The sequence below is a fragment of the Antennarius striatus genome, chromosome 8 (assembly GCF_040054535.1).
Source record: "Antennarius striatus isolate MH-2024 chromosome 8, ASM4005453v1, whole genome shotgun sequence".
In the NCBI taxonomy this organism is placed as follows: Eukaryota; Metazoa; Chordata; class Actinopteri; order Lophiiformes; family Antennariidae; genus Antennarius; species Antennarius striatus.
In genome coordinates, this window is record NC_090783.1 from 1,850,711 (window position 1) to 1,861,930 (window position 11,220).

General features: G+C 46.9%; 2 protein-coding genes across 4 annotated transcripts; both read right to left on the bottom strand.

Annotated features, from left to right (window-relative positions):
• Positions 1-49: 49 nt before the first annotated feature.
• On the bottom strand, positions 50-6,266 carry arhgap19 (Rho GTPase activating protein 19). Of its 2 annotated transcripts, none has more exons than XM_068321823.1 (11): positions 6,191-6,266; positions 4,767-5,044; positions 4,514-4,594; positions 4,219-4,428; positions 3,908-4,134; positions 3,743-3,829; positions 3,576-3,641; positions 3,108-3,314; positions 2,928-3,026; positions 2,618-2,833; positions 50-2,517 (listed from the first exon to the last, which is right to left on the bottom strand). In XM_068321823.1, the coding sequence occupies exons 1-11, from the start codon at positions 6,235-6,237 to the stop codon at positions 2,461-2,463; spliced, it is 1,575 nt and encodes a 524-aa protein (XP_068177924.1). In that variant the 5' UTR covers positions 6,238-6,266; the 3' UTR covers positions 50-2,460. The 2 variants fall into 2 exon arrangements, with proteins under 2 accessions (XP_068177924.1, XP_068177923.1); XM_068321822.1 differs by having other exon boundaries at positions 50-2,520.
• A 1,282-nt stretch (positions 6,267-7,548) lies between these two features.
• On the bottom strand, positions 7,549-9,504 carry LOC137600288 (rho-related GTP-binding protein RhoU-like). Of its 2 annotated transcripts, XM_068321846.1 has the most exons (4): positions 9,088-9,504; positions 8,872-8,930; positions 8,721-8,750; positions 7,549-8,354 (listed from the first exon to the last, which is right to left on the bottom strand). In XM_068321846.1, exons 1-4 carry the CDS (start codon positions 9,356-9,358, stop codon positions 7,866-7,868), a joined length of 849 nt encoding a protein of 282 aa, XP_068177947.1. In that variant the 5' UTR covers positions 9,359-9,504; the 3' UTR covers positions 7,549-7,865. The 2 variants fall into 2 exon arrangements, with proteins under 2 accessions (XP_068177947.1, XP_068177949.1); XM_068321848.1 differs by lacking the exon at positions 8,721-8,750.
• Between the last annotated feature and the right edge of the window lie 1,716 nt (positions 9,505-11,220).

Consider the following 11,220-nt stretch of genomic DNA (forward strand, 5'->3'; position numbering starts at 1 on the left):
TCAAATAAAATTAAAAGCAGACAATCTGTAGGACACAAAAACATTTTATTCCAAAGCAGGTAACTGTGGAATCCAATGTACAGGGTCGAGTTATTAAAATACAAACACAAAACTTTACCACAGTTGGAACCGGAGGCATGGGGTCAAAGGTGACATCAGGAAATAGGAAGAGCTGATCAGCAGTTCCTTTATGACCCATTAACAGAGAGATAAGGTGCAAATCTAAACCCCCTGTTGCCACAGGTAACCAGAACCCACCAGTGACCATTTCAGTTCAGTAACTCAAGTTTTCACATTTCTGTACAGAGAAAAACAAGAAAAACGGGCCACAAACAAACCCTCAAAGTATTCCACCTCCACAGAGTGGAACAACTCCCAAATTAAAGGAATAAAAACATGCAATCGGGTTCGTTTCCTAATCATAATTAAAGGTTTTGCTGCCAAAAAGGAATAAAAACAACATATTTTGCTCCAAATTCAGATTTAGGAGGTTGTTTCTCTGCTGGGAGGGATTCAGTGTGGTTACATAAAAAATACAAATAATAAAAAGAGTCCTGAATGGACTGAATGTAACATGCGACATCGTACCGTTACACACCTTTAGTGTCCGTCTGTCCCCACGTGTTCAGGAACCTTCTGTCAACTTCCCACAATCCCTGTCTTCACATCCGCAGCACCTTCAATACACTCACAGCACAACACACACACACAGCTGAGACACACACTCCGTCAGGGCAGCAGGGCTGACCTCTGACCTGCCTGAGGTGTTCCACTGTTCCCGGTGCTGATTATTCGGAGCTGGTTCTGGTGCCTTGAACTCACCACAAACCAAAGAGCAGTCATGAAGAGTAAAGGAGAAGGAACCGAGGACACGTCCTCCCATGTGACCCACCAGGGTCAAAGGTCAACGCTGGATTATAAAGCTGTCATTAAGGGGAATTCAGGGATATATAGTCATGAATCCAAAATGGACAAAATTGAGCCCAATCAATAATCATAATGTAATAAATAAGCATTTTGAGGGCGGTCAGGTGACCCTTCAGGACGTCCAATCGGTTCCTTCGCTGCTTTACTCTCCCGTCAGGCATCACCTCCTTCAGATCCTCCAGACACGGGAACAGTTTTCACCTCATGTCAGACTTTATTCTCCATTAGCATTGTGTTCATTCAGCTTCCTGCGCTTCATCGTCGTCGTTAGCAACTAGAAACGTGACCTCCGCCATCCAGCGAACAAAATCTACCAACCAGCTTCAGACGGACACGTAACACTAAACCTCACAGATTAATGACTAAATCCTGTTTTCACCCTCAAACATCTGAAATCATCATACAGTAACCAGAGACAATGTTGCCATAGCAACAGACCTACTTTACAGTGCCATCATGAGTAGCTACAGGCCATTTATCCTTCAGCAAGAACGAGAGGTGATGTCAACTAACGCTAACCGAAAAGGCTAACTTGTTAGCGCTGTTAGCTGCTTTGTGAGTCCCTCTCATTGGCTAATCGATTGATTGATCATCATCTAGATTTTTATTCACATATCAAACAGAACTTTTTCCCAGTTCTGTAAACTGGAAGTGGAAACTTTTAACAGTGTGGAGGAACTTTTTCTTTTAGCTCCTAAAATCTTCACATCATTTTAAAACAGTAGCCTTAAAAACAGAAGTCAAGTTGCTTTTGTTAAATATCACACAAATATCACAGCGGTGTCATTTGCTAAAGCAACCAGAAGTCAGGTCGCGTTGTTAGCATTTATAAAATTCATATAAGGCGTCCAAAAGTCCCTCTAATGTACCAAAAGTCTAAAACAACAGTTCCCAGACGGTCCGACGTCTATAAATGTTCTATTCCACAGACCTGAGCGCAGCTAACTAGCGGCTATGGATCCCAGGAGCTAACGTAACAAGCAGGTCTCTACCTGCTCTCAGGTACATCTAATAGTGTTCAACCTGTCAGCCAATCAGGAAGCAGATCGCACCGACCAATCACACCCACTCACTAAAGATGGAAAAAAAAAAAAAAACCCAGCAACATTGAATTCAGCAGATTTAGTTCTAAAACTGGTGAGTTTGAAGAATAACTAAAACATTTGTTATAAAAAAACACCAGAAATAAAAAAATAAAACTAGATAAAACTGTAGCTCCTTCATCTGATCCTGTTTCGTTAAACTTGAGCTCATCAATAATCTATTAATATCAGTTATTGAAAGAAAACAGTTTTTAGAAGCATTTCTGGATGAAAAATGTAAACACATTGACGACCATCATCATCATCATCATCAGTGACGAGGAGGGGAGGAGGGGGGGGGCTCCTGGCTGAGTTTGTCGCTCTGGCCCAGGACAGAAGCTGCTAGCCGTTAGCGGTTAGCCACATTTAAAATAAACTCACATGTAGGAATAAAGAGGAGGAGTCTGTTAATACTGCCCAAGTGACGTCGGAGGGAGGAAGAGGAGTCGGGTTACAGTGAGATCTCCTGGTTAGGAGAGAAACACATCCTCGTCACTGAGGGGGGGTCCTGCTAAGAAATGGAGGGAGGAACTCAGATTAAACACTGACGAATTTAAAGTTCACGTTTCGTCCAATCAGGAAGGAGCGATCAGAGGAAACTTTCCCACCTTGGAAACTTTTGCTGCTTTGCTGAAACAGAACTCGGGGTTTCTGAGGATCAGCCCCCCCTTCGCCATCACGGGGTTGTTTAACGGGCTGCTCGCCGCCACCGCCGACAGGAGGACGTTCTCCTTCCCGCCTCTCCTCCTCGCCCCGGTGACAATATCGGGGGAGGCGTGTCTGAGCCGCTGCTCCGCCGTCGGCTGCTCGCCGCGAGCTCGCCGCTGAAAGCAGAGTATCAGAGGTGGGGTTACCCCACGACCCGCTGCCTGCAAAGTAATCTGATTACAAGTCAAAACCATCAATACTGATCAGTACCTTGATGAGACCCCCAAAGGAGCGGGAACGGGGGTGTTTCTTGCTGGGAGCTGGGGGGTCATCGGCTGTCGGCGTGCCTGAGGTCGTCTGCTTGACCAACTGTGTTTGAAAAGTGAGGTAAATTATACTAGAAGAGGAAGAGGAAGAGGGAGGAAGAGGAAGAAGGAGGAAGAGGAGGACCTGTCGGACGAGCTTCTTCTTCTTGGCAGAGTCTGGCATGTTGTGGTGGACGTGTCTGAAGAGCTCCTTCAGCGCCTCCTCGGTGTACTGCTGAGCCGGTGACGGGTGCTGCTCCTGGGGGGCGGGGCCTAGAACAGCTGTTCTCTTTAAGGGTAACGCCCTCTGCTGGACAGGAGAGCCTCCTGCCGCCAGGAGCTCCAGGTCATCCTGAACGGATTAAAGTCACATCTAGAGGTTCTGTTTCTGAGTCGTTTCCCTGAATTCAGTCCAATCCAGCAGGTTTTTTAGGAGTTTTGAACAAACTATTAAAGATGCACAAAAAAACCTTCAGTTCATTAGAAAAATGCTGAACATAATTAGATTCACTGGGTTTACATTAGTCTCTTTCTAGAGCTGAAACAACATTAAAGGGTTAATAATTGTCTCCTAGCAACCGTGGTTCTGATGGACCATCTGACCTCCACTCACCTTTGTCTGCAGACTCCTGGTCCGGTGGAAATGAACCCGGGCGAATTCCCGCAGGTAGAGCGGCGCCTGAACACACAACACATGTCGGCCCACCGGTCAAACGTTTGTGTGTGTGTGTGTGTGTGAGTGTGTGTGTGTGTGTGTGTGTGTGTGTGTCGAGCGCTCACCCTGAACAGCTTCTGTGAGTGTTTGATGAGGAAGGCCATGCTGCCGTTCAGCTTCTTCAGGTTGTCCTTCAGGTCGGCGGCCGTCATCTGGAACGAGAAGCCGTTATGGGGGAGGGAATCGCTTCGCCACACGTTCACAGGTGTGTGTTTCTGACTGGGCCTCACCTGTCGGGGCCAGAGGACGTGCGGCGCGAACATGAGGGCCAGGTTGGAGGCGGACATCTTGTTCTTGTCCTGCTGCTTGGCAGTGAGGTAGAGGAGGTCCAGCAGCAGCCGGAGCAGCGAGCGATTGGCCGGCGGCAGCAGCAGGAGGAGGAGCTGCAGCGCCTCGATCTGGCGCTCCTTGTTGGCGATGGACGTCTTGTTGCCGTGTTCGTCCAGCAGGGTCATGTCTGGGGCGGGGAAACCGATGCGGGTGTTAGCGCCGGCGAGTTTTAGGCACTAAAACATCTGAAAACGTGAGCTTGATTTCGTACCGGCGATCTTCAGGTGGGCGTTGAAGTGTCTGTGGGTGAGGAGGGGCTCCGGCAGCTCCCCCAGGAAGGTCTTGAGCAGCGTGGCCACGTCGTTGGGGTGGAAGTCTCCAGAGTCCAGATCCACGTCAGCGCCGCTGTTCAGGAGCTCCTTCAGGTTCTGTTGCCGGACGCTGTTACCCGGCACCCGGAACAGCCCCTCCACGTGGAGATCTGAGGGCGAGGGGGCAAAGAGGAAGCATCTTAAAGCACCGCAGATGGAGCGCCGGGGCAGGTTTGGCTTTCAGAGCTTACTTACTTTTGGTGAGGTACTCGATGAGCTGGTAGATTTGGGCGATGCAGCCGTCGGACAACGGGCTTCCGAACACGACGCCTTTATCTGTGGAGGTGTCGAAGGAGGTTAGCGTTAGCGACGACACGAGAAGAAGCAGCTCATCGCAAGAAACATGAAGCAGGTTCAAGTAAATAACAACAGGAATTCAATAAAAAAAACCTTCGTGTTTCAGATCCATCGTTTTAAAGAGAGATTTTCAAATACGGTGACCTCTGACCTTTGCGTTTAAGGAAGTTGAACGAGCGAAAGAAACCTCCGTTTCCCCCCGTCGGGGTCTTGGGGGCCTCTTCACCCAGAAGCTGTGCAAACTCTGACCCTGGGAGGTCGATGAGGCGCGTGATGTTGCTGAGCACCAGCTCCAAGAACACATCGGGGTTCTCATGGCGCAGCTTCTCCACGAAGAAGTCCGGGTTGAAGATGACTGGCTGTCGGGTCGCAGCGCGAGACCCCAACGGGGAGTCGTCCTGGTTGATCATCGTGTTGCACACCGCTCCTCTGAGGAGACACAAAGTTTATTCATAGAACACATGAAACACAAGAACAGTAGAACCTCGAGATACGGGCTTTTTGAGATACAAGTGTTTAGACAAAAGCCATGCTTCAGGACACCACCTATAGTTGACGGATGGATACGACATCAGTGAGACCGGATCTCGTTCTCGTTGGTGGAGTAAAGACGTAGCTCATGTGTAACTTTTGTGTTTCTTTTCATTCTTATCATTGTTTACGTAACTTATGATTAATTATATACCGGTAAAGTCTGTGTGTCTATTGGTTGTTGTTTTTTTTATAACTTCGGGGATTTGGGGTTTTTTTTTTAAAATAAAACAGATTAAAATGATTTTAGTTATTTTAATGGAGAAATGTTGTTTGACTTACAAGTTCAGACACGGAACGGATTTAATTCTCATCTCGAGGTTCTACTATTTCAGCAAATAAACACAGAACACGAGGTTATTTTAATTATCCTGCATTCCAGCATTTAGAGCTTAACATTAACGGATCTCAGTTAATGGATCTGTGCTGAAAAATCAACAAAATGTGTGAACATGTCCCTGCAGAACTTCACTAACCCGGTACTACAAGAACAAATACTGTTCTAGTCTGATGTGGTTAATACACACAGCTTCTACAAACAACAGAGTCTGAATAGATGCTGACTCCACCATCACCACAAAACAAAGCCATCACCCTGACAACGTCATCAAACGTCATCCTGAAACAGGAAGTACAGGAAATTATGTTTATACTGTTAGCTTACTGTTAGCTTAAAATACACCAGCTAACGTAAAAACAACTGCACTCATGTTTGGTCCAACTTTCTCCCGTCAGTAACCCAGAGTCACTCCAGTAACACAACTGATATTTAAAGTAAACAATTCCCACAAACATTCCTTTAACTATAAATTTAAATAAAACATTATCTAACAAAAACACCGGAGCCAGTGATGTGATGTTAGCAGCTAACGTTAACTTGTTGCTAGCCGACACGGAGGAATGACAGCCCCTGTCAATCAAGCTCTCGAACGTGTTTGTACCTCCGTTGTGTTTTTTCAGCTCCGGCTTTAACTAATTCTGAATCTAAATCCTTGTAAAAATTAACTTTTAATCCGTTTCGCGTCGGTTTTCGGTCATTTTTACCTTTTATTTTGCGTGTTTTCATCGACATCTTTCCCCGCAGCCATCATCCGTTTGAATCCTCCGCTGTTGTCCTGCCGACCCCGCCCACCGCGTCGAGGATTGGTCGTTTGAAGAAAATGGGCGTGGCAGACGGGTTGAGATTTGCATGTGACTCACAGCGATTCCCTGATTGGTCAGTTTGAATTCGGAAGCCTCACAAATATCATGAATGGAAGAAATAAACAAGCGAGTATAAAACAAGACTTTTAACGGTTTTTAATTCCAGGGAACACAAACAGGTACACAAACAATGAAATATATTTAAACCTTTAATATTCAAACCTTATTTAAAATTTATTTTAAATATTAATATTGAAATTGCGTGTTATAGAAGTTTTCTTACAACTCTTATTCATATTCTCTTGCTTTTTCTGCTTTTACTGAAAGAATCTTGTTATTGAACTTCAGAAGTGAAAAATAATATGAAAAAATTTAATTCTTAGTCTATCCTCTATTGCAGATCTAACAAGCATTTTAACTATACATCTTTCTTAAAGAACCAGGATTTGGCCTCTTCTGCTTTTTGACGTGTGTAGCTTTCGTGGGCAGAGAATCAGGCTCCATCTGCCGATCTAATCCAGTCCAGGTGGAACTGTCCGCTCCGATTAGAGGAGCCTCCACCTCCCTGAATCAAAGGGGGGGAGTCGGGCAGAGCGGCGATGCCCCGCTGACCCCCGAGATTACAGCAGAATCACACCGGAGACGTTCTGCTTCTGGCAAAGAGGACTCTGGATGAAAGTCTGGACGGTTGTGGTCAGCAGTTTGTCAGGAGGATCAGAGATGAGAAAGTCAACGACTCCTGATCCTGATTAACCCACTTTATCCGGTGAAGGATGAAGAGCACGAGCAGATTGATGGTTCTGAGTTTTTAAAAAAATGTCATCAGGCTGTTAAGCAGACTGTTTTGTTCAGGTTTCAAACCAAACTTTATAGATAATTGACAGTGAACGCTAAGCCACAGAGGCGGAGACGCATTTGTTTCACGTAGCAGAAAATTCACTCGTACAGTGGAATATATTTTGTCCGGATAAAATTCAAAAGCAAAACTTTTCTGCTGATGTAAAGGAAAAAAAGATTCTATCATTAATAAAGAGGGTGTTTTTAAAAAGGTTGACAATATACAGTACCTCAGGGAAATAACTTGGTATTGCAAAATAATGAGCAAATACTATGAGCAAATAATGAGATTTTTTTTTAAAAAATACAATATTATAAAAAATAAGTTAAAGGTGTGCACAAGCTCAGCAAAGTTACAACAACTATAGAATAAATAGAATGGAATAAAAAGTACTATATATATATTTATAAACAGGTATAAAATGGGACAAACTCGAGTTGTACTTAATTGAGTAACCAGAGCAACTTCTCTGAACTCCTTCCTGACCTCCTGTTGTCATTGTTTAGAGTTTAGTTAGTTGTTCATCTGTTTTATTTCTCTACCAATGGGACTTTGTGTAGGGTTGAAACAAAAACAGGAAGTGCAATGCAAAGACTCGACCCAGGACATTCCCCTTCAAAACAAAACAGGAAAAGCACCAACTGCACCCTGAACCCATGCCGTACGTCTGCCTGTGTGTTGATCCCCACCCATCTGTCTCATTGGCGACAAGGATCTGGTCCAGGTTTGGTGTTTTGTTCACTTGAGGTCACAGCTCCGCTCCCCCATCAGGCAGCTGATCTTCCTCCACCAGGTCTCCGAGAGGCTCCTGATCTTATCGGGCGTCTTCCTCCTCAGCGTCAGCCTCTGCTGCTGGAGGCCGCAGCTGTCCGTCTGCTGGATGCTGGCCAAGATGGCCGAATCAAACGCATCCTTCAGGTTCTTCTGGGTCAGCGCCGAGCATTCGGCGAAGCTCACCGCCCCCAGCTCCTGGGCGAGCTGCAGGCCCTCGCCGGTAGTCACCGGCCGCTGCTGGTTCTGTGCCAGGTGGATCAGCACCTGGACGTCCTCCCTCAGGTCCAGCTGGGTGCCGACGAGGACCAGGGGCACCCCGGGACACAGCTGGTGGATCTCTGGAACCCACCTGGTGATCAGGTTGCGGAAGGAGCAGGGGCGGACCACGCTGTAGCAGAGGAGGAAGACATCGGCGTTCTTGTAGCACAGAGGGCGAAGTTGGTCCAGCTCGTCCTGAGGGAGGTGAAACAGAAAAGATGGATTATAAAGGAAAATTAATTTCTATCACTGTTGTTATGAGCTTAAAACAACCCAAACTACTTCTTAGATGTTACTGAAAAAATTTAATATCAATCAAATGACGAGCAGGATGACGAAGGGCTGCAAAATCAATTGCAATTCCCTCTTTCTCCTTTGGGGGGCGGTGTAATCTGTAAAGTGGAGACCCACGCTCTGGAAAACCGATGGGAACTAAAGTAAAGGGGGTTAAAGAAATCCAGTCTATGACTAGAATCTGTCTGCAGGGGGCAACCGACACAACCGACACAAGCAACATTAACTACTGACAAATATCTGGGCTGTTGATCCCTGATGACTTACGTTGATCGAACCATCCACCAGCCCCCATTTCTGTAAGTGAAAAGAAGCGGAAAGTTGAAGCCACGTGGTTAGACTTCCACTAGGGAAGGAAGTAAATGAAGCACCAGTCCCATAGCTGGAGATCCAGGTGTATGGATCGTGTGTAGCTCACCTGTCCGGCCGTGTCGCAGAGCTGCATCCTCACTGGTTTCCCATCAACCACCACCATCACTGAGAAGATGGAGAGTGCAAATGTTAACTATCACAATTTAACTCACATTCCATTCCTAGAACAGTTAAAGCTTCGAGTAAAACCTGTGCGTAAAAACCTGTGCGTAAAAACCTGCGCGTAACGCTCAAAATCAGCCACACTGACGTCAAACTTTACCGGTAAAGTTGTCAAACGCCGTGGGGACGTACTCCGTCGGGTATCCGTTGGTGGTGTAGCTGACGATGAGGCTGGTCTTGCCCACCTCTCCGTCTCCCACCAGGACGCAGTTCACCCTGCGCTCCGGGGCGGATCCGGAGCGCCTGCGCTTCACGGTGAGAGGGAACTGGCGGCTCATCAGCCGCAGAGGCGGGACCGGAGGAGCCTGACCGCCGCACACCGGTTCCGACACGCGTCGCGGCTTCTGTTTCCCGACATCCTGAGGAAGCATCGCTCCGATTCGCGCTGTTACGCACACCCAACGCGCGCCATCTCCACGCGCGTCTGCGTCAAACACGAACGAACGTTTCCTGGTTGGAGGGCGTGAGGCGCGCGTGGGCACGGTACGTGTAGGCTCGTGCGCTCAGCAGGAGCTCTGATTGGCATTCTCCCTACATCTGCCGTGACTCCTAAGAGGCTTAACACGCAGAGCGCCATATGAGGCTCCAGGGCTTTCCAAGTGAAATGAACTAAGCCTGCTGGAAACCTTGATCCCATTGAGCCACACATACAGTATGTCACCCTCTTTAGCCAATTAGAACACGGAATATTTTCTCCTTTTTTAATATTTATAGACAGATTCATGAATTTCTGTGTGGAAATTCGTGAATCTGGAAGGGGAGCGAACGATAAATCATACGGTTCATTGAATCAATTTAAAAATAAATAAAATTACAGGAAAACAAAACACAATAAATATTATTTTCTTTATCAGCTTGACTTTCTTCATCTGTTCTATAACCTCTATTCAATCTAGTGACCCCCCCCCACACACACACACACACACACAGCTCCAGCAGGCTGTCGCTGGATAAGTAGCGGAGCCGTGGCGCACTTCCGCCCCCTAGTGGCGGAGTCAGGGCGGTGGAGAGGGGTATGAAAACAGATTTCAACATCAAGACAGGAAGCGGTTTAAAAATCAAGCAAACAGGAGAATAAATGTTTCGATTTTCAAGAACATTCTTATTGATCAATAGATTAATAATCCAGCCTGGATTAGATGTGAGCAGCTGTTTTAGTCAGCAGCTTCAGACGCGATTGTTTCGTCGTGTATTTTTGTTCGTTCAGTCGTGACGACAGAAAAACTTTATCTTCTGCAGACAGATCCAGAGGTCAAAGGTCAAGAATAAATAGACATTAAACATTAAGCTTTTATTCATGCATCCATCATCCGTCGGAGGTGTGTGTGCCTGTGTGTGTGTGTGTGTGTGTGTGTGTGTGTGTGTGTGTGTGTGTGTGTGTGTGTGTGTGTGTGTGGGAGGCAGATTGTTGTACCATGCATAGAGCAGCACCAGTGAGTGGGCGTGAGGCCGTCCCCACTGGTGTCGATCGCTCTGGTGGGTCTTCAGCTGCTCTTCATCCAAATAAAACAAGTTTGTTTTTAAAAACCTTCAAGATGTTTGGATGGAAATTTAAAAAAAAAAAAACACCATAAAAACCTGTGAACCCAATTGCATTCTGGGAGGAAGGGAGAGAAGAAGATGAAAAAAAACAACAACTTCCTGTTTGGATCCACATGAACGTCTCGGGCGGTTCAGAGACGGTCCGGCCCAAAGGTAACAGGATTAATGAAGAGTCAGACAGACACACACACACACACACACACACACACACACACACACACACACACACACACACACACACACACACACACACACACACACACACACACACGTCCTATTGGAGTTTCGAACTAAGCAAATACATTAACTCAATTTAGAGTTTGGGATTAAGGGCCGACGCCCCCCCCCCTTATCCCAAGATGCACCCCCCCCCACCCCCCGTCTTCCCTTCTTCTTTCATCTCTCGTTCATTTGGATGGATTTGGATGGAATCAGCTGATGCTCCGTCCTCCTCTTCTTTCTCCTGCAGCCCCCATTCCCCCTTTTTTTTGGGGGGGGGGCTGGAGCTCCTGGTCTCTATAGTTATGGGCTGGGGGGCCATCTGTCACCGTGCACATTCACGCCGCCACCAGAAGGCCGCAACATGTGCAGACTTAAATGGAGAACCCAACTTTCCCAGGACACACAGGCCTGACCCCGGCAGCCGCGGCAACCCCCCCTCGCCCCCCCACCCCTCCTCCATCCCATAATC

Coding starts and splice junctions, on each gene's coding strand:
- arhgap19 (XM_068321822.1), bottom strand. CDS start 6,237: ATGATGGCTGCGGGGAAAGATGTCGATGAAAACACGCAAAATAAAAG. Junction 4,429..4,513: donor CATCGAGTACCTCACCAAAA/GTAAGTAAGCTC, acceptor CCTCGCCCTCAG/ATCTCCACGTGGAGGGGCTG. Junction 3,027..3,107: donor AGAAGAAGCTCGTCCGACAG/GTCCTCCTCTTC, acceptor TTTCAAACACAG/TTGGTCAAGCAGACGACCTC.
- LOC137600288 (XM_068321846.1), bottom strand. CDS start 9,358: ATGCTTCCTCAGGATGTCGGGAAACAGAAGCCGCGACGCGTGTCGGAA. Junction 8,751..8,871: donor TCTGCGACACGGCCGGACAG/GTGAGCTACACA, acceptor TTTCACTTACAG/AAATGGGGGCTGGTGGATGG. Junction 8,355..8,720: donor TGGTGGATGGTTCGATCAAC/GTAAGTCATCAG, acceptor CACCTCCCTCAG/GACGAGCTGGACCAACTTCG.